This window comes from Erinaceus europaeus, chromosome 16 (genome assembly GCF_950295315.1).
Source record: "Erinaceus europaeus chromosome 16, mEriEur2.1, whole genome shotgun sequence".
Taxonomy (NCBI): domain Eukaryota; kingdom Metazoa; phylum Chordata; class Mammalia; order Eulipotyphla; family Erinaceidae; genus Erinaceus; species Erinaceus europaeus.
Window position 1 is genome coordinate 47,687,449 of NC_080177.1, and position 23,624 is coordinate 47,711,072.

Sequence of the window (23,624 nt, forward strand, 5' to 3'; positions counted from 1 at the left end):
CGGGGGGCACGGTGTGCCTTTCTCTACCCTCAGGGGAGAGGACCAGGGCTGAGCGAGACTCCCTCCTCCCCCACCCCCCAGCGAGCTCCAGGTGGCTCCAGTCAATGGGCTTTGGAAAAGCAGCTGTCCTCAGCTGAGGTCACCATGGGGTCAGACTTACTCTGTGAGCGGGTACTGACTCAGGATGTGAAGGAACTGCTAAACTATGACTCCTCCAGAGCAATAACCAAGCAGATTAAACTGGGGCGTTTGCCAAGCTGGGGAGAGCACTTCACAGTGGGTCCAAACCAGCATTTGGCCTTGTCTCTGTACTCCAAGGCACTCCAGCAGGAATGTCTGGGTGCTACATGAGAAGAAGTTGGACCCTCAGGGGATAGCCTGGGAATGATGGCAGGAGGTCTATCTACACTCCAGGTGTCTGGCTCCTCTGGTACAGGGTTGCTGGAGGCCTGGTATGACCCACAGCTTGTTAGATCAAGTCCATAGACAGAGAAGCCCAGGATCTGGTGTAGTGGATAAAATCACTGGCTTCTCAATATGAGGTCCCAAGTGTGATGCCCAGCACTGAATGTGCTGGACTAGTACTCTGGTCTTCTCTCCCCTTTCTTTCTTATTAAGAAGTAAATAAAGAGAGGTCAGGTGGTAGCACACCTGGTTAAACACTCATTACAGTGCACAAGGGCCCAGCTTCAAGCCCCTGGCCCCTACCTGGCTTCCCCCCCCCCACCAGTGGTAAAGCAGGGCTGCATGTGTGTCTCTCCCCCTACACTCTCAATTTCTGTCTCTATCCAATAATAAATAAATAATTTAAGGGAAAAAAGTAAATAAAGTCCATGCATGGAGCCTCTCTTCCCCTAGAAAGCTGGGTGCTGAGCTCTCTGTTCAAGGGTCTCGTCAGCCCCTTCCAACACTCTGTGCAGCCCAGCACAGCTTGGCAGTGTGGACGTGCAGGCTGGCGGGTGTCCTACCTGTCCCCCACATGGGAGCCTCGTCATCTGCCTTCGTGTCCCAGGCCAGTTCCCCCGCCCCCCAGAGCCCGGGAGCCGCTTTCCTGTTTCATTTTGGGCAGGAAGAGTGAGGTCGTGTTGTTCTTCCCCAGCGGCTGTGCAGGCTGTGGGAACGTTCCCTGGATGCCTTCCTGTTTGATAGCCTGTGTGCGATGTGGGCCTGAGCGCACAGAGGACTGGCTTTTGCAGCCCTGGCACCAGAGCCAGGTTGGGGCAGGCAGGCATATGGGTCAGGGAACTGGTGGGGGGGCTGGCTCCCCACAGGCAAGGCAGTGTGTGTGTGTCTGGGAAAACTGCAAACAGGCTGGAAACATTTCTTATCCTATGCTTCCATGGGGCTACTTCTAGTCAGACAGAAATGGGGTGCCCTGAGGCTCTGCCCTGCATCTTACAGGAGTGAGGCCCAGAGTGGAACCTGGGATTGCTCTCTCCTGGATGCCTCAGTTGGAGATACCCTGGGGGTGGAGGGCATCTCTAGTAAGCAAGCCCCAGCTGCTCTGCTCTGGGCAGACTGGACACCTGACTCAGGTTTCCCACCCCACTGCAAGAACAGAGTCCCCCCATACCCAAACACACACACCCATACCAGTGCATGCTAGACCCTAGTCAGTGTCTATCAAGCCCTCAGTGGCATCAGGGAGGACCTAATCTGGCCACAGTGCTGGGACAACCCCCACCCCATCCAGCAGGAGCAGAAAATACATAAGTATGTCCCTTTCCCCCCAGTTCCATCCCCCTTCTCCCAAGAAGCTCCATTTTTAGACTTGAGGGGGAGGAAAGGGGAATCGGTTCAGGTCAGGGGGCAAACCTGGGCTGGGGACTGCATGGATGAGGCTGGATTCCCTAAAAATGGGGAAGGGGCCAGGCGGTCCACTGTCCAAAGCCACATGCAGGTACAGATCCTGGTGGTTCTGGCTGGGGTATTAGGGAAGTTAGGATTCCCACTTTGCCATCAAGAGACAGGACCCAAGAAGTAATAAACTCCTGTACACTTCTGTTCCGTATTATAAATACACATTATATACAAAATAATGTTATAAAATGTAGAAAGGTCAGTGCTTCTGATTTTTAAATTACTGAAATACTACACTCCAAAATAGACTACGCCCCCCAAAAAAAAACTCATATTATTGATTTCTGAAAAGGGGCTTCAAGGGTGGACTGGGGGCAGTAGTGAGCATGGGGGTGGAAGGACAGAACCCAGGAGCAGACTGTGGGGAGGAAAGTGCCTAGGAGGTGACAGCACCCAATTCCTCCTCCTGTCCTGCAAAAGGACTGCCCTGAGCATCCCAGTGCCTTGTTCCCACAAGCCTGAGACACCCTAGTCAAAAACTGGAAACTCTTGGGCAGGTGGTGCCAGCCAGACCCACAAGCAGTAGTCAGGTGACTGGGGCAGAAAGTGCTCCTCCCCTTCAGTGCTCACCTCACCTGCAGGGCAGCTCCAGCCAGGAGCCTCCCTACTGCTACTTTCAGGCCCCCAGACAACCAGCTCTAACCTTGCTAGCTTTCTCTCGCCTTTCTGGTTTGGACCAGTGCCTGGGTCAAAGGCACTTTTGGAAACACAGATGCCCATGAGGGCCACTAAAGCTCTAAGCCCCACTGGGCCACAGCCACTCCCTCTGGAAACAGGCCAGAGCACAGCTGGCTCCTGAAGGCCACTGCTGGCAGGCCAGGGCCAAAGGGCTACTCTCCTGACCTCGTCCCTTGGCCAGTACTACTGCCACTCTGAGGCGGATTGGACACCCTGCACTGTGGCAGGGTACTAAGTCTCTTGGCAGGTTCACAGTCTGTCCAGCCCAGGCCAGGTCCTCTTCCTCCCGGGAGCAGCACGCTGCATCTGGAAAGTCCATCCAGGGTGCAATGTAAACAGTGCAGAAGGAAGGTCCCGCAACGGCGGCAAAAATGGGGTTTCCTGGAGAGGCTCCTGCCTTATACCTGGGGGACAGGGGGAAGCAGGAAAGTGTGCGTGACTCCAGAGTACAAGCATTCCCACCCAGGCTGCTTTGTCGGAGAAGAGGGGGCTAGTATCGGGCCTAATCCATGTACTCCAGAACACAGCCAATGCAGGGAAGCCATGGAAGGGGCTGGAAGGGCACCCTTGGCTGCCCTCACCCACCTACCAGCAGCTGGGAAGCAGCACCTAGGGGCTGGCCAAGTGCCATAGCAGCCCAACCTGGCACTGACAAGTCAGAGGGAGCCCAGGCTCTCCATCAGGCTCTTGTTTCACACCCTTTGTGGCAACTGGACCAGCAGGGACCTTTGAGCCCCCCAACCTGGCCCACTAAGAAGGAAGTCAACACTAGCCTGCTGGAGTGACCTCCAGTGTCCAGAGGAACCAGACTCCTTTCCCAGCCCCCAAAGCAGGAGACTCAGGGTTGGACTCACCTCCGTGGCAATGACACATTCATTCCTCTCTTCTGATATCAAGCACACGGACTGGTACATGGAGTCCCTGGGGGAGCATATCGCTGATATCCGACACTCTGGCTTTTCACTGAGGGAACACAAGACAGGTTAGTGAGGGTGGGGTGCCCACCTGCACCCCAAGACCCAAGTGCCTCAGGCAGAGGTGATTGGGGATAGTTGTGGCCTGGGGTGGTGAGGAATGGGTCCCCAAAAGAATCACAGGACCCCTAACCTTGCCTGAGGAAACAACTGGAGGCATGCCACAGCAGACAGAGATGGAAGCCCGTGACAGTGGGTGAATATGGGGACTAGGGGGACAAAGATGCCCTAGTAGAAACCTCACTGGAGGCCCCTTCTGTCAGAGAGAAAACCCCATTTTCTTCCTCCCTTCCTTTAAACCAGACCACTGCTCAGCTCTGGCTTATAGTGGTATAGGGGGTCAAATGTGGGGCCTTTGCTGCCTCAAACATGAAAGTCTTTTGCATTACCCTACACGCCCCATTTGCTTCTAAGGGGTCAGAGGCCTGGAGCCAGCTTCCCCCCATCCTGGGATGCCCAGGAAGTACCTTGCAGACCCTGGCCACTCACCTGTGTAACCGCAGTGGAGCTTTCTCCCCTAAGCTCTTGTCACTGTGCACATACTTCCCCAGCGTGGCACCCCTGCCCAGAAGGCCTGGGGCCAGATTGTAGTCCAGTGTGTGATTCTGCTGTTTGCCACAATTGGACTTGTCCAGGCCACAGTCCACCTCCAGCTCCCTCTTCTGGTTAGTGTTCTTGAGCTGGGCAGCAGGGATCAGGTTGTCCTTCTGGAAGTCTGATAGGTTGTTCATGGCTTCCCGGCCACTGTCGTCTGGACGTCGGAGTCGGAGCTGTCGCACGGCTACAGCTACCATGCCCAGCAGCACCAGCACAACCACTAGCCCCACACCCAGTGAGACGGCTACCCAGGGGAAGCTGGCTGGCAGGCTCACAGGGAATTCACAGCGGCTGCCCGCAAAGCCATAGGCACAGTTGCAGACAAAGCTGTCTGGAGAGACGCTGGGGTAGCAGGTAGCTCCGTTGAGGCAGGGCTCCAAGGTGCAAGCTCCACTGGGCACCCGTGCCTCGCAGCGGTGGCCAGAGAAGCCAGTGGGGCAGGTACATACTGGCCCATGTTCCAATTCATGACAGGTGCCACCATTGGCGCAGGAGCTGTGGGAGCAGCTGCTGGCATGCTCGCAGTGGGTGCCTGTGAAGCCCGGACGGCAGCGGCACAGGTGAGTTGGGCCTCGGAGAAGGCACTGGCCTCCTGTGGGTATGCATGGGGCACAATCAGCCAGTGCCCAGGAACCTGCTTCCTCGCTTTCCCCATTTGTTACGTGCTTTCTCTCCATGGGAGAATGCAGAGGGATAGGTAAGATAATGCCTGAAGGCAGGAGCACGCACTTGGGGCATAGTAAGTGAGCAAGTCGATGTGATTATCTTTGTGCCATCTAGTCTCCACTACCACATAACAGAGTAGACTTTGTCTTCCCATTCTGTAAAGAAGAAACTGGCTCTTTGTGGCACAGGAGGTGGTGCAGTGGATAAAGCCCTTATTAGACTCTCAAGCATGAGGTCCTGAGTTCCATCATTGGTATTACATGTGCCAGGGTGACACTCTAGTTCTCTTGTTTTTTCTCTCTCATTAATTAATTTTTTAAAAGATAACAGAGTTGGGATCAGGCAGTGGCATATCCAGTGGAGCACATGCATTACCATGCACAAGGACCCAGGTTCAAACCCCTGGTCCTTCAAGTGCTTAGTATCTTAAGGTCCTTAGTGCTTCAAGTATCTCTCTGTCTCTATTCTTTTCTATTTCCTTCTCATCTCTTAGTTTCTCTGTGTGCTATCAAGGAAAAGAAAAAGAAAAAGAAAAAATGGCCACTGACAAGAGGTGGATTCCTTGTACAACAATCACCCTGGCGATTAGTGAGGGAGAGGGAGAGGGAGAATTGTGGTAGGGAGAATTGTGGCCTAGGAAGCTGCACAATAAATAAAGCATTAGGCTCTCAAGCATGAGATCCAGAGCTAGATTCCCGGCCTCACATGCACCAGAATGCAGCTCTGGTGTGTTCTTGTTCTCTCTGTGTGTCCTCATTGTGCCAAGCTCTTTCCAATGTCCTGTTCTCCCGCCCAGAACTTCCTGGGGGAGGGTATGTGGTCTCCCAGTTAGAAGAGAGCTCTGGTGTGGAATAAGATAGAAGGCAGCAGGCTGTACACCACTCCCTGCCCTAGGACCTGCACACACTCTGACCTCCTCCTCTTCCAAGGCCACCAGCCAGCCAAGTGATCCCTTCACCACCAGAGCAGGCAGGGTTCAGATAAGACTTTGCACCCCTGCCCCTCCCTCATCAGCAGGCCCTCAGCCTGGGGTCTGTCCACCAGGTGACCACACCACAGGACGCACCATTGGCACACGGATTGCTAGTGCACCTGTCCACTTTCTTCTCGCAGTTGGAGCCGGTGAAGTTGGGAGGGCACTCACAGGTATAGCTTGCCCCCTGGCTGCGCTCCTGGCAGGAGCCCCCATTGAAGCAGGGGGAGTCGGTGCAGCTCAGGGTGCTGTGCTCACAGTGCCGGCCATAGTAGCCTGGGGGGCACAGGCATCGGTAGCTGCCATCCTGGTCCTGGAGAGAAAGCCAGAAATTAGCCAAGGTCAGGCCCTGGAGGGCTGGGGGACCAGATCCCTCCCTCCTACACCTCACTGGCCTCACCTTACAGCTGCCTCCATTGCGACAGGGGTTGCTCTCACACTTGCTGAGCTCCAACTCACAGTCAATGCCAGTGTAGCCAGGGCGGCAAGTGCAGGTGTAGCTCCTCTGCCCACTGTTGGAGCATGTTGCCCCATTCTTGCATGGGGAGTGGTGGGTACAGTAGTTGAGATCTGGGGAGACCAAAACTGTAAAGCATAGCAGAGAGCACCCTCTACCAACTACATTACCCCATGCTAGTCTGCAACCCATATTGGGCTTGATGAGGCCTTATGGCAAAGTCTCCCAGGTCCAAACACCCCAGCCTGGGTAATGGAGGAAAAGAAAGAGACTGCAGGCAGGGCCTTTTGTCAAGGAGAAGGAAGTCTGAAAAGGCTGTAGGGAGGAGGGGCTGCTGAGCTGAGCCTGGAAGGAGGGAGGCATGTCTGACAGGTGGAGAAGATATAGCAGAGGGGAGGTGAGAGGGCCACCAGGCCAGAGCAGAAGAGGGTGCTGTGTGGGTATTTTGTTTTATTATTCAGGAAGGACAGGGGAGGGAGAAGCAGACAGAGCAAATACAGGCATGGTTCAGGCTGTGTTTGCATATGATGAACATACAGCTGTGTCCCTGGGAGTGAATGTGTGGGGAGAAAGGACAGGCGGGAGCCAGGTGTGCGTGTTTGGGTGGGAAGGGGGAGAAAGACAGACACACAGAAGGGAGGGGGGAAGACACACACACACACACACACACACAGACACACACACAGACACACACACACACACTAACACTCAAAGAACATGGGAGCTACTCCTCAGTCTCTCACTGCCAGCGAGTCAGGGCCTCCACAAGCCCTGTCTGTCTTGGTAAACCCTCTGCCCACCCTACCCTGGCTGAGCTGGCGTCTCTATGGCAGCAGCTTCACCACTTGACCCTGGAAGTCTGAGGCACCTGCTCCAACTGGCGACCATGATGAAGGGGTAGAGGCTCCAACCCCACCTCACAGAGCTGGGGCCTTGCAGCTCCCTGTCACTAGAAGAGTGACCAGTCCCTCCCTCCCCCTGCGATCTGGAAAACTGCCTCACCAGTATAAGGAGGCATGGCTCTGCCCGTGGCGAAGTCGGTTAGCTGTCACTCTGCCTAGAGGCCCAGCCTGCCTGCAGCCCTGGGCAGCCAGTGGGCACACCCGACCAGACAGCTGCTTAAGGGAAAGCTGCTCAAACAGCCCCGAAGGTAAGCAAACACTTAGGGGTTAATAGGTAACCACAGGGTAGAAAGAGGAACTGATCCCGCCATCACTCTCTCTCTGACCTTGCTGGGATTCACAAATGCAGCCTCTAGCCCTCCCACCTGTCACCCACTGTATTCTCCAACACCCAGAGAAAGGTCCACCTTCCCCTTCTAGGCCAATAAATATCCTTAAAAGTCCCCATACTTGTGGCCCTGGGAAGTGGCACAGTGGCTGGAGCCTGAGTTTGAAAGCATGAGGTCCTGAGTTCTGTTCCTCGAATCTCATGAGCTCTGTTTCTCTCTCTCTCTCTCTCTCTCTCTCTCTCTCTCTCTCTCTCTCTCTTTCTCTCCCCCTCTCTTCCTCCCCCTTTCTCTCTCTCCCTTAGGTTAATAAATAGATTTTTTTTTTTTGCCTCCAGGGTTACCACTGAGGCTCGACACCTATACTACAAATCCACTGCTCCTGGAGGCCATTTTTGTTGCCCTTATTGTTATCAGTTATTGTTGTTGGATAGGGCAGAGAGAAATTGAGAGATGAGGGGAAGACAGAGAGGGGGAGAGAGTTTGACACCTGCAGACTTGCTTCACCACTTGTGAAGTGACCCCCCAGCAGGTGGGGAGTCAGGAGTTTGAACAGGGATCTTCACACCATCCTTTTGCTTCATGCCATGAGTGCTTAACCCACTGTGCTACCACCCAGCCCCCAATAAATAAATATTCTTAAAAGCCCCCAAATGGTGATGCAGTAGATCAAGCATTGAACTCTCAAGCATGAGGTCCTGAGTTCAATCCCTGGCCAGAGTGATGCTCTCCCTCTCCCTCTCTTCCCCTCTCTCTCTCCCTCTCTCTCTCTCTCTCTCCCTTTCTCCCTTTTGCTGTCTCTCTCATAAATAAATCTTTGAAAAATAACTAAAACAGTGGCCCAAGAGGTGGCACAGTAGATAAATTGTTTAACTCTTAAGCATGAGGTCCTAAGTTCAACCCCCCAGCATCTCAAGTGCTGGACTTATGCTCTGGTTCTCGCTCTTACCATAAATAAGTGTCAAATAGGGGCCAGGTGGTGGCGCACCTGGTTAAGCGCACATGTTATAATACACAAGGACCCAGGTTTGAGCCCCTGGTTCACACCTGCAGGAGGAAAGCTTTTCGAGTGATGAAGCAGGGCTGCAGGTCTCTCTCTCTCCCTATCTCTCCCTCCCCTCTTGATTTCTGACTGTCTCCACCCAACAAATAAAGACAATTTTAAAAAAGAAAAGTAAAATAAATAAGCATTTAAAAAGTTCCAAGCCCCTGGAAATCGAACAGTCAATCCAGTGGTTGCCAAGGAGAAGGTTCCAGCTGACAAGCCTGGTACCCCCCTAAGTCCTCCCTCCCTGACTCTCCGCACCTTCTCTATGCTCTGACTCACCTTGGTCACAGAATAGGCCTCCCCAGCCCTCGTCACAGTTACATTCCCAGGGGATGCTGCAGGTGCCGTGGTGACAGCCATTGTGGGGGATGCACTCATTGCACAGGGGACCCTGCCAGCCCGGGCGGCAGCTGTGAAACAAAAGGGAAGACTGAGGATGAGGTGAGGGCCTGGCAGGGGGTGGTGTCCCCTCACTGCCTCCTGTCACCTACTCACCTGCACTCAGCCGGCTTGCTGCAGTAGCCATTCTGTTCATGGCAGCCAGAGAGACAGATGGCTGCAGAAGGGAAATGGATTCTGGTGAGGTGAGGGAGCCAAAGACTCAGAGACCCCATTCTCCTTTCTGCTGACCTTGAGGCTGCCCCCCGTTTCTTGGGCCTCCCCAAGGTGCCAAGGAGTCTTAAAAAGGGAAGAGAGTGGTGGGAGGTGGCACAGTGGATAAATAACTGAACTCTCAAGTGTGAGGTCCTGAGTTTGATTCCTGGCCAAAGTGCCAGAGTGATGCTCTGGTTTGTGTTCTCTAATATATAAATAACATATATAAGTGGTCCTTGTGGAGTTTGACAAATGGGCAAAAGTACTAAGAGAAATGGCCTGGGTCTAAGGCCACCCTTAGCACCCCCAGCTGTCATTTCCAACCTGCCCTGGAGGGAGGTAGGATATGGCTGAGAGGATCACTGGGCTTGCTCAGGCCTTCCCCCTCCCCCTGCTAGGCATGTGGGGGTGTTGGCTCTTACGTTCTTCACAGTATTCTCCCGTCCAACCAGGCAGGCATGACAAACTGCCATCTGGCTGGCATTTGTAGTGGCCGAAGTGGTCGTCACGATCCCTGCACAGGCGTGAGCAGCTGTCTCCATAGTAGTGGTCACTGCAGATTACCCGGTAAGAGTAGCGCAGCCTTGAGATGGGGCTGGTCTGCTCATCAAGGAGCCAATTCTGGCCCACAGGAAGGGAGCCCTGGACGGCCATCTTGCTGATGAGGGCATCCGCAGGCAGCATTTCTGAAGGGACAGAGGGCCAGTCAGGGAGGGCAAGCCACTGATGCATTCAACAGCTGTCCAGAGGACCTCCACCTGCCTGTAGACACAGGAGCCCAGTGACCAGTCCCCAGTGTGTGCATGTGGAGGAGACCCCAATACTATTCACAAGAGGATCATGGAAGGTTGTTAAGATACCATATTGCTGGGCTGGGGAGACAGTATAATAATTATTCAAAAGTACTTTCATGACTGAGACTCTGAAGTCCCAGATTTAATCTGAAAATTGCTAGAAGCCATGAGTACTGTGTGGTGTATGTGTGTGTGTGTGTGTTTGTGTGTGTGTATGTGTGTGTACCTTCTGCTCTGTATCTCTCTCATTAAGATAAACAAATACATAAAAAAGATACCTCAATGTTGTGACCCAGGAGGTGGCTTGGCAGATAAGATATTGGCCTCTCAAGCATGAGGTCTTGAGTTTGATCTCCAGCACTGCAATGTGTCAGTAACTTTTTTTTTTTAAATTTATTTTATTTATTTATTCCCTTTTGTTGCCCTTGTTGTTTTATTGTTGTAGTTATCATTGTTGTTGTCGTTGTTGGATAGGACAGAGAGAAATGGAGAGAGGGAGGGGAAGACAGAGAGGAGGAGAGAAAGACAGACACCTGCAGACCTGCTTCACCGCCTGTGAAGCGACTTCCCTGCAGGTGGGGAGCCGGGGTTCGAACTGGGATCCTTATGCCAGTCCTTGTGCTTTGCGCCACCTGCGCTTAACCCGCTGCGCTACAGCCCGACTCCCTCAGTAACTTTTTTTAAATGTTTTATTTATTAATGAGAATGATAGGAGAGAAAGAACCAGACATCACAGTGGTACATGTGCTGCCGAGAATTGAACTCAGGACCTCATGCTTGAGAGTTTAGTGCTCTATCCATTGCGCCACCTTCCGGATCACAGTGCCAGTAACTCTTATGACTCTCTCATTAATAAATAAAAAGAGTCTTTAAAGAAAAAAAATCCCGGAGTCTGGCGGTAGCGCAGTGGATTAAACGCACGTGGCACAAAGTGCAAGGACCAGCTTAAGAATCCGGGTTCGAGCCCCTGGCTCTCCACCTGCAGGAGAGTCGTTTCACAAGCGGTGAAGCAGGTCTGCAGATGTCCATTTTTCTCTCCCCCTCTTTGTCTTCCCCTCCTCTCTCCATTTATCTCTGCCCTATCCAACAACGACGATATCAATAACAACAACAATCAAAACTACAACAATAAAACAACAAGGGCAACAAAAGGGAATAAATAAATAAATATAAATTTTAAAAAAACATTCCACTGTTCCGAAGGGGGTGGTAAAAAAGACCCAGTTGGAAGGAAATCAAAAAGAAAAGTATGGCTGTCCCAGCCGGGGAGGCCTCTGGCAGCCAAGGGCAGGCTGGTGCCCACACAAGGGTTCTTCCCTGGAAGGTAGGAAGGTAGGTAACTCTTCTTTTTCCTTCTCGGGGTGAGAATTGTTGGGCCGCTGAAATATCCTCTTCCTCTGTGTCAGAACAACATCCCAAAGCCATTATTCCCTTTCCAAAGGAGCGGAATTCGCGAAAGGTGTAAAATACAGGAAGGGGCCCGTCAGCGGCGCTGGCAGCCTCTGCCTTTCTCACCGCCGCGCACCCCGCGTTCCCACGCCAAAAATAACCCGCAGGAAACGCAATTGTGCTCGGAGTCCAGGCAGCGGGCGGAATCGGAGCGGCCAGCGCGGGGGCGCCCCCCACCCCATTAACTCCTTCGGCGCTGAGCCCTGTCGCCCCCCAGTGGCCGGGAATGAGCGACTCACCTGGACGCAGGTCGTCTCCGGGAGCGTGCCAGGCTTCGATGATGAGCGAGAAGGTGCCCTGGGAGGCGACAGGAGGGGGGCGGGGGGGGGGAAGGGCAGAGAGACGCGAGGTGAGCCGGCCGGGGGGCCCTGAGGCAGCGGGTTTAATTAGTCTAATTGCAAGATCCAGTTACTGCGCCTGGGTGTGCGGAGCAGGGGTGCGCTCAGAGCAGGAGTCTAGAAACCAAAGGCGGCGGGGTGGGGGTGGGGATGGGGGTGGGGGTGCGGTTGCGGAGAGATCGGGGTGCAGGTGAGCCATCCGAGGTAGAAGACAGGGCGGGGGTGAGGGGGGCTGAAAACTGGATTTCAACAACTAGGATAACAGGACGCAGAACTGATAAGGGAGAGGACGGGGAGAGATCGAAAGAGAGCGCCCAAGGTTTGGGGCGAGGTAGCCCCTCCTCTCGGATGTCATCACCCCCACCCCCACCCGGGGCTCGCAGCCTATGCTCACCGGCCAGGTGAAGTTGAAGGGCAGCTGGACAAGGTTGCGCCCGCCGCGGGTGTTGTCTTCCCGCAGGACGAAGGAGTTGGTGCCCAGCACAGGCGTGGAGACGCTGCCGAAGGTGCAGGGTCCGGGCGAGACGACCGCCTGGAAGTGCTTTAGGCAGACGCGGAAGAAGGTGCGGCAGCCCGGCTGGCACGGGAGCCCGCTGGCTAGCACGCCGCGCTCGTTGGCGAACTCCTGCAGCTGCAGCTGGAAGACGCCGGAGCCCAATGCGCGCTGCGGGGCGGGGCGGGGCAGGAGGGGGTGTCAGAGCGGAGGGGCGCGGAGGGGCGCGGAGGGGCGCGGAGGGGCGCGGAGGGGCGCGGAGGGGCGCGGAGGGGCGCGGAGGGGCGCAGAGGGGCGCGACGTTACCTGCTGACAGAGCGCTGCGAGCAGCAGCAGCGCCCAGCTCGAGGCGAGCCCCGACGGGAGTGCCATTCCCTGGGGCGCTCCCGCCACCCGCCGCTGCTTGCTCGCCCGCTCACTCGCAACGCCGCCTGTCCGCGAGTCGGCCGCCTGGAGGTGCGCGGAAGCCGGGTTCAGCGCGGGCTTTTCCTCCCGCTCAGCCCCGACGGTGCGGCGGGTAATCCAGGAGCCGAGCGCACTGCGGGCGGCTGGAGCTACTGTCCCCGTCCCAACCTGCGCTTGGCGCCGCTACTGCCCCCTGTGCGCGCCGGCCGCCCTTATATATGCGGCTGCCATCCGCGCGCCCGTCACTCTCCTCCCCTCACGGCTCCGGCTGCTGTAGCCCGGGCGCCGCCCCGAGGGGCCCCCGCCCCGCCGCCCCCTCCCCGTCAGCCAGTCAGATGCAGGTCCCCGCCCCCGCCCGGCCCGGTCGGCCCGCGCGTGCCGAAGCGCACAGCCCTGCGCGCGGGGCAGCGGGGACTCTCGGCGCGGGGGGCACAGGGGAGGGGCGGGAAGGCCGCGAGGATTCCCGGATGGGCGCGGGGCGGAGACACTGGGGAGACCGCACACGGTGCCACTTACCTGCTGCCCTCGAGCAGGTGGAGCGAGCCGGGCCGGGAAAGCGAAAGCAGAGCTGGGGAACTTGGCTCTCCTCCCGCCCGGAGCTCCGCAAAGCCTCCCCGTGGCGCCCGGCGGAGCATGAGGCCTGGGCCCGCATCTCGCGCCGGAGCTGCCCCTCGCCCGGCGGCGTCCTCCGCGCCGCTCCCTCGGGCCCGGGCTGGGTGGGCGTGTGCCGGCCCGACGCGCGGTCCCGCGGGGCGCAGGGGGAGCGTCCCCAGCTGTATGGTAATGAGCCTCCGCCCTCCCTCGCCCGCCGGGCCCCCCGCGCCCCGCCTGCGTCCGCCGCTCCGTGGGGGCGCCCGGCTGAGGGCTGGGGCCGGGGCTCGCCTCCTCGGGGCCGCCGCACGCGCGCGTTCCCGGCAGCTGAGCCCGGCTTCCCTGCGGCCCCACGTCGAGCGCCTGCGGCGCAGCTGCCTTCCTGGAACCCCGCGTCATCCCCAGAGGCCACAAGCGGGGTGCAGGCGTGGGGGGCGGCTTCGCCCCGTCTCGAAGGTGTTTGGCAGCCCCGCGGAGGGCGGCTGCGGCCCGGAGGCTTCAGCTGCCGGCTAGTCCGCACCGCGCTGCTGTCGTCGACGATAAGATCGGGGCGGGGGGTGGTGGGGAGACGCGTGGCGCGGCCCAGGGAGGGGCGCCTAGGACCCCGGCAGCTGCCTGTACTGAGCACTGCCAATGTTTTGACTGGGGGGGAGGTTGCGGGGGCCTGAGAAACAGGTTGGGAGCGTGGGTGGGGGAGGGTCGAGGCGCGGAACAGGCTCCAAGGTCCCCCACGCACGGCCACCCCTCCCGGCTACCACCATCTGGCGCGAGCTGGTTGGCGTGGGGTACCAGGATGGGGCAGGGGCCGGCAGATGGGCCCAGGCTGCTCTCGGGAGTTAATGTAGGTTATGCGCAGGCGGAGTCCGCAGTCCCCAGCGAGGGAGAGCTGGTCGGGACCCTGCCAGGTGGAGTCCCCATCCCTCTCTGCCGAGACTCCTTGGGTGACTAAACTTGCCTAGGGTGGGTGTCAAAATGTACCCCGCGCAGAGCTGGTCTTCCCTAATTCTGTCCTGTTTCATCTGGAGTTCACCAAAACTTGTCCTTCATCCAACGCTGTGCTCAGGCAAAGCAGGCATACTGGCTCGCGGAATCCCTCTCACGATTGATAAATCTGCAAATCTACAGCTGGGAGGTGGTGCTGCCGCTAGAGTGTCTTGACTTGCAAGTATGAGGCTGGATCCCCAGCAACCAACGCATATGCCAGTGATGCCCCAGCACGTGTGCATTCTCGCATTGATAAATAAGTTCTTTATTTAAAAAAAATGATAAAATCGAAGCAGTCTCCACTCTTCTCCACACCCGCAACGAGGTGCCCTAAAACATTTTGCGAATGGTCAAGGACCACACACAAATATTATTATTATTAATACATTATTTACGTTATTTTCAAAAATAGCAAGCTGCAAGCGTTGATCTAGAACTTGGACCCTGGGAAGGGAAAGGCTAAGTCCTACCCTATGCAAATGCTCGTGTGCAGCACCTGTTAGCTGCTAGCTCTTATTCTAGAAGGCTTCACATGCATTTTGGAGCCTTCTCAGCGCTCCGCAGAGCAGAGGCAGTGGGAAATTTGGAAGCCTGAATTTTGAAGCCCCTGCCCATGCAGATGCTCGGAGATGGGTGCAAGGCCCGACCCACCTGGGCTGTAGGAACTCAACACCTCCATGTGCTCCTGTTCCCTTGACTACTGCTCCTAGCCCCCCCCTCCCCCCAGGCAGGTTCAGGACTCAGGTTATTTACTAACCATGCTCCCCAAGTTGGCCTCGGGCTATTGGGGGCCCATCGGGACTCTCCAGGCTAGGGTGCTCACCACCCCTCCTGCTAGGGCAGGGTTGAGCCCTGCCAGTCGCCTCTGCGGGGGCTTGCGGGGAGAGGGCCGCGTGCAGGGCGCGGCCGCGGGCTGCACAGAAGGCGGGGAGCTCTGCAAACTGTTGCTGCCACATGGCTGCTCCATTCGGCCCATTCACATTGAAATGAGGCCGGCGCGTGCCTCATCTGCCGCAGGGCGCTGCCACGCGTCAGCCCAGCCCACCGCGTGCCAACTGGGGCAGTGGGGCTGGCAGGGCCGCGGGGCCCGAGGGGGGCGAGCGCCACCCCTTCCCCAACGTCCCGGCACCGCGGTGGCTCGGACCTTGGCCCTGCGAGGAAGGAGCGGGGCACACGCTTTCGGAGGGGGGCCGGGATCGATGCTGCCGCTCCCGGCAGATGCGCCCCGCCAGCGCTACTCTCCATCTGCCGCCGCTCGCACCTGCCGGTCAATAAATCGATTTTACAATTTAATGCAGCAGCTTCCCGCCCGCCCGGGACAGAGGCCGCCGCGGCAGTGCGCCCCGCCCCTGCCCTCCCCTCCAGCGGTTAGGGCCGGGATTCCCGCTGCTGTCTCCAGCGCGCTGGAGGGGCCACTGCCCCTCTCCCAGCGTCTGCTTTGGGCCTTTCCCGAGGAACGCTGGGTTGCCCAAAGGTCGGGCCTGAGGATACAGGAAAATGATGATTTGGTGGTGATACCTCTCTCTCTCATAGGGGGTGGGGATGGGGGAAGCTTCCAAAAATGGCTCACTTGGATAATGCACCTGCTTTACCATGAGTGACCCAGGCCTGAGCCCAGCGCCCGCCCACCGCACTGAAGGAAGTTTCGAGCTGTGGTCTTGTTCACTCTCTGCACCTGTCTCACTCTATCTGAAAAAGTTAACACATATTATTTGCCGGCTTCATGGGGAAAACAGGCCACAGTAACTGACGGAGAGCTTCTGTAAGAAGTAGGGGCAGTGGGAAGGGGAAAGTGTTGCTGGAACACTATTCTGAAACTTCTCCAGGATGGAGTTGGGGAGCACTGAGGTGGAGGCAGGCCTTTCTGGCTCCTCGGGCCCATTCTACTGAATAATCAGGGCTGGAGCTGGCTCTTGGTCCTTATTTTCCCCTAACTCCACACCTTGGTTTTGTCATCTGTGCAATGGGGGCAAGGATGAGGTAGGGTCAGTGCCTTTCCAGGGTGCGCTATTTCCTGTCAGCTGACAAACTTCCTTGGAGTGTTTGCAGGACCCAATAAATATTAACATCCCCGCACCCTCACCCTCATAGCCAGGAGCAGTCTTGGAACAGTGAAGAGACCCCTGATAGCAACTGACACCCATGAGCAGAGGCAAAAAGGAGTGCCAAAACACAGTCTAGTGGTGGGGCAATAGGAGCACAGGGTGGAGAAAAAGCAGGAATACGTGGTGGGGCAAAGGGTGGGTGAGCCCTGTGGAAAACATCAGATAGAAGGCCTTTGTTGGAAGGGATGCACCAATGTTCTTAACTACAAGGAAAGACTAGTTTTTCCAGAAAGGATTTGGGCTGCTTCGAGGTGACTCAACAGGTAGAGCTTGGGACATGCATGTGCCAAAGCAGAACTCTGGTCTGTTGGTGTCTGTCTCTTCTGCACCCCTACTACTCTCTCTCCTGCCCCCTCTTAAAGATAACTAAATGTTGGTCTAGGAGGTGTGGACACAGTGTATGGGGAAGCAGACTCAGGGATGAAGTCCTGAGTTTGAGCCTCTGAATCACTTGTGCCAGAGTGGTGCTCTGGTTCTCCCCCGCCCCACTAGTGAATAAATAAATAGCCCAGGAGGTAGTACAATGGATAAGGCATTAAACTATCAAGCATGAGGTCCCAAGTTTGATCCCCAATATCACATGTGCCAGAATGAGGCTTTCACTCTCTCTCCCTCTGTAATTATTTAATAAGTAAACCTTAAATAAATAAACAAAATGGACAGAAATAGCATGATAGTTATGCAAAAAGACTTTCATTCCTGAGGCTCCAAAGCCCCAGATTCCATCCCCACCAGTAAGCTAGAGCATAACCCTGGGGCTCAGTGCCTGCACCATGAATCGACTGCTCCTGGAGGCCATTTTTCCCCCTTTTGTTGCCCTTGTTATTGTAGCCTTGTTGTGGTCATTATTGTTGTTGATGATGTCATTCATTGTTGGATAGGACAGAGAGAAATTGAGAGAGGAGGGGAAGACAGAGAGGGGGAGAGAAAGATAGACACCTGCAGACCTGCTTCACCACCTGTGAAGCGACTCCCTTGCAGGTGGGGAGCCGGGGGCTTGAACCGGGATCCTTGCGCTGGTCCTTGTGCTCTGCATCACATGCTCTTAACCTGATGCACTACCACCGGATCCCCTAATTAGTCTTTTTAAAAAATTATTTATTTATTTATTTATTTATTTATGAAGAAAAGAGAGAGAGAGAGAGAGAGAGAACCAGACATCACTCTGGTACATGTGCTGCCGGAGACTGAACTTGGGACCTCATGCTTGAGAGTCCATTGCTTTATCCATTGCACCACCTCCTGGACCACAAATTAATTAATCTTTTTTTAAAATATGTATTTATTTTCCCTTTTTGTTGCCCTTTTTATTGTTGTTGTAGTTATTGTTATTGTCGTCATTGTTGGATAGGAAAAAGAGAAATGGAGAGAGGAGGGGAAGACAGAGAGGGGGAGAGAAAGACACTTGCAGACCTGCTTCACTGTCTGTGAAGGGACTCCCCTGCAGGTGGGGAGCTGGGGCTCGAACCGGGATCCTTACATTGGTCCTTGTGCTTAGCGCCATGTGCACTTAACCCACTGTGCTACCGCCAGACTCCCTTAATTAAACTTTATAAAGATAACTAAACACTTTTCACATGGGTTTGGATAAAAGGTGTGGTGTGGAAGCACCAGTGGCATTGGCCTGTGGTCTGAGCTTTTTGGACATGACCCTCTGGCAGGGCCAGGTAAGAGTAGGTCTCCCCTCCCCCTTCCCACTTCCTGGGAATGCTCTCAAGCAGAAGTGTACAAGAGGAGAAGCCAACTTCTGAACTGCCCAGCCAGCAGTCCTCTGTGTGCCTGGTGAAAAAGCTTAGTTGGATAGAACACTGCTTTGCTATGTGTGTGATCCAGGTGTTAGAGGAAACTGCAGTGCTGTGGTGTCTCTGTGTGTGTGTGTGTGTCTGTGTGTCTGTGTGTCTGTGTGTGTTTTAATTTGAAAAAGTCAGTCCAGAGTGGTGAAGCCCAGATGATGATAAAAAAGAGACCCAGGGTGGGCTGCTGTCTGCCAGCCGAGGGCTCCTGAGGACCCAGCATCCCATAGAAAGGATGTTCAGTGGGGGAGACCACACAATGTGAATCACAGAACCTGCTCTGAGTGACCAGACGGGCCTTCCCCTCATCTGGGAACCCAGGGTGGATCTCTACCCACTCCTTGCTCAGAAGGCCCAGTGTAGGTGGCACCTGGAGCTGGGATGGACTGGACTGGGTTCTCTCCTGATGAGAACAGCTCCCAGTGGGCCCCAGAGAGGAGAGGCTGAGGTCCTGCCCTAGGAAGCGGAAGCCCCTTAACCAGCAGGAAGCGCTGTCTCCTGAGCTCCCCCCACCCATGGTCCCCAACAGTCACCCACACCACTCCATAGGTCAGAAGGGAAGAAAGAGAGAAGGATCAGGCTGGAAACAAGGGTTGTCATTAGCGGGGTGGGCAGCTGGCCCAGCTCTGGTTGCCAAAGCCAGGGGTTGCCTGGAAGGCCAGGGCCAGGAGCTGCACTGTGGGTATTTCCAGCCACAGATGAGTCCAGGGTTTGAGGCAGCCCCCACGGCAACTTTCCCAGAGCCCCTGGCTTCCCCTTCCCTATCCCCTGCCTGTCCCCATCCTGGAGGGCAAGCAGTGAGGCTCAGGAGAGGGGAGGTACAGCCCCCAGGCTGCAGGCCTTTCCCCCACCCCATCCGTCACTTTCACAGCCTTTACTCCACAGGACACTTGGAGAGGGGATTTACTGGTCTGGATAAAGAGAACACAAAGCAGAAACAGTGCAGAGAGTTGAGGCCCAAGAGACTTTTCTGCCAGTTGTGCAGAAGGCCTGGGTGGAGTTGGGCCTAGCAGAGCCCAGGTCACAAGCAAAGACTCAGGCCTTTTCCTGAACCTCAGGTTTTTCTTTCCCTTGCCCATTCACATTACACTCTTACTATGCTACCTTCCAATGGCCTCTCTCCTTTTTTTAAAAAAGGATATATATGCAGGAGCAAGAACCAGAGCATCAGTTTGGCACATGCTAACCCGATGAACTCAGGACCTTGTGCTTGAGAGCCCAGTGCCTTCTCTACTGTGTCACCTCTTGAGCTATCTACCCTCTCTCCTTACCCCTCCCCAGCATTCAGCTCATCTGCTCCTGAATTGTCTTTGCCCTGTAAACTTCAGTGGGTAGGAAAACACCCCCACCCCCCTCACCCCCTCCGCCAGCCCAGTTCTCAGTCCCTCTTTTGGCTCTAGGTTTCCATTAGTGTCCAGACCCAGCCTTGTCTGCTTGGTGTTCTTGGTCCCTTGCATGCTTTCCACCTTCCCCCACTGAGCAACAACTCATCTCCCAGAAGAAACTCTGACCGCTTCTCATTTCCCTAGACAACCTCTGATCTCTGATCCCGGCCGCCACCCAGGATTTGGAGCAAGTGAGAGATATGGGATGGGGTCACACCTCTTCCTCTGTCTAGCCCTGAGGAGAAGCTGGCAGTGGGGTTCAGTTTGGCTCTGGCCCCCCCATGGTCACCCTGGGAGGCAGGGAAGGCCTGAAACAGGAAGTGCTGTGCTTCAGATACAGAGGGTGAGAAGCTGAGGACAGGTGCCAACTCCTGGAAGCCAGTGCCCAAGAGGCAGCTCACTTCTCCCTGGCTGCAGACTGGAAGATGCCAAAGCTGGGGCTTTTGACTGGTCTGGCAGGCCCTGGGTTTTTCAGCAATGGACAGTGACTGGCTGCCTCCTCATTGCACAATGGTCAGAATGAGAGGAAATGGACTTCCATTGTGGCAGGAAGGATTTAGGGTAGACATCTGGGGGGACTTCCTGTGCTGCTGTCTAAGCCTCTATGTCTCCCAGTTGTTGCTGGCAGTTGAACTCTCCCCTGGATGAGCTGTGTATGCAGATGCTTGCTAATGAGTAACTGGCCTGAGATTAGCAGCAAGGAAACTCAGTCCAGAGGATGCCCTTGTTGCAAGACTGTGCCCAGGGAAGAAGTCCAAAAAAAAAAAAAAAAAAAAAAAACTGAGGAGGCCCCGGGGACCTGGGCTCTCTCAGCCTTGAGGCTTGGCTCCTGTCACTGTGAGCCAGTGTTTATTTTTCTTTCCCACCCTCAAACCTCTGCACACCAATTTTGGGAGAACCAGCCTCCTGGAACTGTCCACCTGCATGCTCTCTGCAGTAGAGCTAGAGTTTGGGTCTGAAATCTGGGGCTCCTGGAGAATGACCAGAACCCTGCTGGATACTCAGTGTTGCATGACCAGGGATTTTAGCATCAGCTAACTATAAGTTTAGTACATAGGCCTCACTGCTCTGTTGTGCCTGCTTATCCCACCCAGCCCTGTGGAATCCCCAGTTCAGTACATCTCTGGCCGCCCTGGGACCAACTTCCCTCTCAGTGAATTGATTCCTCCCCTACCCCCACAGCTCTTCTCCAAGTTAGGAGAAAGCTAGGGAGACCTGGAAAGAATCCATCAAACTTCCATAAAGGGGAGAGAGAGAGAGAAAGAGAAAGAACATAAGTGGTACTTTGGAGGTGAAGCAATGGATAAAGCACTGACTTCTCAAGCTTAAGGTCCTAAGTTTGATGGCCAGCAACAAGCACTCTAGTACTTTCTTTTTTAATTAATTGATTAATTTTATTTTTACCATCAGCTCTTGCTTATGGTGGTGTGGGAGATTGAACCTAGGACTTTTTTTTTTTTTCCTCCAGGGTTATTGCTGGGCTCGGTGCCTGCACCATGAATCCACCGCTCCTGGAAGCCATTTTTCCCCCTTTTTGTTGCTCTAGTTGTGGTTATTATTGCCATTGTTGACGTTGCTTTGTTGTTGGATAGGTCAGAGAGAAATGGAGAGAGGAGGGGAAGACAGAGAGAGAGGGGAGAGAAAGATAGACACCTGCAGACCTGCTTCACCGCCCGTGAAGTGACTCCCCTGCAGGTGGGGAGCCGGGGGCTCGAACCGGGATCCTTATGCTGGTCCCTGCGCTTTGCGCCACGTGCGCTTAACCCACTGCGCCACCGCCCAACTCCGGAACCTAGGACTCTGAAGCTTCAGGCACAAGAGTCTCTTTGTGGGGGTTGGGCCGTAGCACAGCGGGTTAAGCGCAGGTGACGCAAAGTGCAAGGACCAGCGTAGGGATCCCAGTTCGAGCCCCCAGCTCCCCATCTGCAGGGGGATTGCTTCACAAGTGGTAAAGCAGGTCTGCAGGTGTCTATCTTTCTCTCCCCCTCTCTGTTTTCCCCTCCTCTCTCCATTTCTCTGTGCCCTATCTAACAACAACAACATCAATAACAACAACAACAATAATAACCACAACAATGATGAAACAACAAGAGCAACAAACGGGGAAAAAATTAGCCTCCAGGAGCAGTAGATTCGTGATGCAGGCATTGAGCCCCAGCAATAACCCTGGAGGCAAAAAAAAAAAAAAAGAGTCTTTGCATAACCATTATGCTATCTCCTCTACCCTTTACAGTACTTAAGAGTACTCTTCTTCTCTCTCTCCTTTTCCCTTCTTTCTCATAAATAAATAATTCTTACAAAAGGAAAAAAAAATGTCAGTGGACTGGGAGATGGCATGAGGAGTCAGACTTGCATACATGAGGTCCCCAGTTCAATCCTTGGAATCACATGCACCAGAGTAATACTCTCATTCTCTACCTTTCTCTCATGAATAAGTAAATATATATTACTAAATGACTCAAATGTTGGGGAGATAGAAAAATATTTACACAAGCAGATTCTGACACCTAAGACTCTGAGGTCTCAGGTTCAATCCCTCATACCAGCAGTACTCTGGTAAATAATAATAATGTAAAAATAAATAAACAAAAGTTTTTATGAAGACTGCTTGGCCTAGAGAAAGAGCAGAAATTGGGGCAGGGATAGATAGCATAAGGGTTATGCAAAGAGACTCTCATGCCTGAGGCTCCAAAATCCCAGATCCCCTCCATCACCATAAACCAGAGCTGAGCAGTGCTTTGGTTGAAAGAAAGAAAGAAAGAAAGAAAGAAAGAAAGAAAGAAAGAAAGAAGGAAAGAAAGAACAGAACTTGGGGGCCGGGCGGTAGCACAGTGGGTTAAGCACACATGGCACAAAGTGTAAGGATCCCAGTTCAAGCTCCTGGCTCCCACCTGCAGATAGACACATGAAGATAGACACCTGAAGCCCTGCTTCACCTGCAGGGGAGTTATTTCACAGGTGGTGAAGCAGGGCTTCAGGTGTCTATCTTTCTCTCCCCTTCTCTGTCTTCCCCTCCTCTCCATTTCTCTCTGTCCTATCCAACAACAACAGCAACAATAACAAGGGCAACAAAAGTGTGGGGGGGGTGGCTTCCAGGAGCAGTGGATTAGTAGTGCAGGCACCGAGCCCTAGCAATAAACTTGGAGGCAAAAAATAAAATAGAAAATAAAAAGAAGAAAGAGCAGAACTTAGCTAAAGAGAAGAAAAGAGGGCACCATGGTGTGTGTGTGTGTGTGTGTGTGTGTGTGTGTGTGTGTGTATGCAGATAGAAAAAGAATCACTGTGGGAAATGAGTAGGTATAATTGAGGTGACTGCATATATCAAGGGATAGACACAGCTAGAGTTTGAAGAGCCATACACACAAATTCAGACTCAGTTCACAGGTACTAGGAAATCTGCAGGGTATTTTTAATTTTTTTAATTTTATTTATTTTTTTCTTTCCTCCTCCAGGGTTATTGCTGGGCTCGGTGCCTGCACCATGAATCCACCGCTCCTGGAGGCCATTTTTTTCCCCCTTTTGTTGCCCTTGTTGTAGCTTCGTTGTGGTTATTATTATTGCCCTTGTTGACGCAATTCGTTGTTGGATAGGACAGAGAGAAATGGAGAGAGGAGGGGAAGACAGAGAGAGAGGGGAGAGAAAGATAGACACCTGCAGACCTGCTTCACCGCCTGTGAAGCGATGCCCCTGCAGGTGGGGAGCCGGGGGCTCGAACCGGGATCCCTACGCCGGTCCCTGCGCTTTGCGCCACATGCGCTTAACCCACTGCGCCACCGCCCGACCCCCGTATTTTTAAAATTATTATTGCTATTATTTATTGAGAAAGGGGGTGGGGAGACCACATTATCACCCTGACACATGCAAAAACTGGAATTCAAACCTAGAACCTGTAGTTTTTTGTTTTGTTTTCCCAGAAAGATTATTGCTGGGGCTTGGTGCCACAGTTCCCAGCAGCCTTTGTTTTTTTTTTTTTTTTCTTTCCTGTTATACTTGATGTGACAGGGCAGAGAGAAATTGAAAAGGAAGGGGAGACAGAGAGAGAGAAAGACCTGTAGACCTGTTTCACTGCTTGTGAAGTGTCTCCCCTACAGGTGGGGAGTGGGGACTTGAACCCAGGTTGTTGCACATGGTGTACTTAACCGGGTGTGCCACCAGCCAGCCCCCCTCTAACTTGAGAGTCTAATGTTTTATCCACTGTACCACCTCCAAGGC

General features: G+C 54.3%; 1 protein-coding gene across 2 annotated transcripts; it reads right to left on the bottom strand.

Annotated features, from left to right (window-relative positions):
• Positions 1 to 1,981: 1,981 nt before the first annotated feature.
• DLL4 (delta like canonical Notch ligand 4) lies at positions 1,982 to 13,457 on the bottom strand. Of its 2 annotated transcripts, XM_060175086.1 has the most exons (12): positions 13,071 to 13,457; positions 12,456 to 12,599; positions 12,051 to 12,320; positions 11,558 to 11,615; positions 9,498 to 9,761; positions 8,977 to 9,037; positions 8,761 to 8,891; positions 6,149 to 6,318; positions 5,842 to 6,061; positions 4,002 to 4,701; positions 3,393 to 3,501; positions 1,982 to 2,942 (listed from the first exon to the last, which is right to left on the bottom strand). In XM_060175086.1, exons 2-12 carry the CDS (start codon positions 12,519 to 12,521, stop codon positions 2,937 to 2,939), a joined length of 2,055 nt encoding a protein of 684 aa, XP_060031069.1. In that variant the 5' UTR covers positions 12,522 to 12,599; positions 13,071 to 13,457; the 3' UTR covers positions 1,982 to 2,936. The 2 variants fall into 2 exon arrangements, with proteins under 2 accessions (XP_060031069.1, XP_060031070.1); XM_060175087.1 differs by lacking the exons at positions 11,558 to 11,615; positions 12,051 to 12,320; positions 12,456 to 12,599; positions 13,071 to 13,457 and adding an exon at positions 10,148 to 10,541.
• Between the last annotated feature and the right edge of the window lie 10,167 nt (positions 13,458 to 23,624).

Coding starts and splice junctions, on each gene's coding strand:
- DLL4 (XM_060175086.1), bottom strand. CDS start 12,521: ATGGCACTCCCGTCGGGGCTCGCCTCGAGCTGGGCGCTGCTGCTGCTC. Junction 8,892..8,976: donor AGCAAGCCGGCTGAGTGCAG/GTGAGTAGGTGA, acceptor TTTGTTTCACAG/CTGCCGCCCGGGCTGGCAGG. Junction 3,502..4,001: donor GCTCCACTGCGGTTACACAG/GTGAGTGGCCAG, acceptor GTGTTCCCTCAG/TGAAAAGCCAGAGTGTCGGA.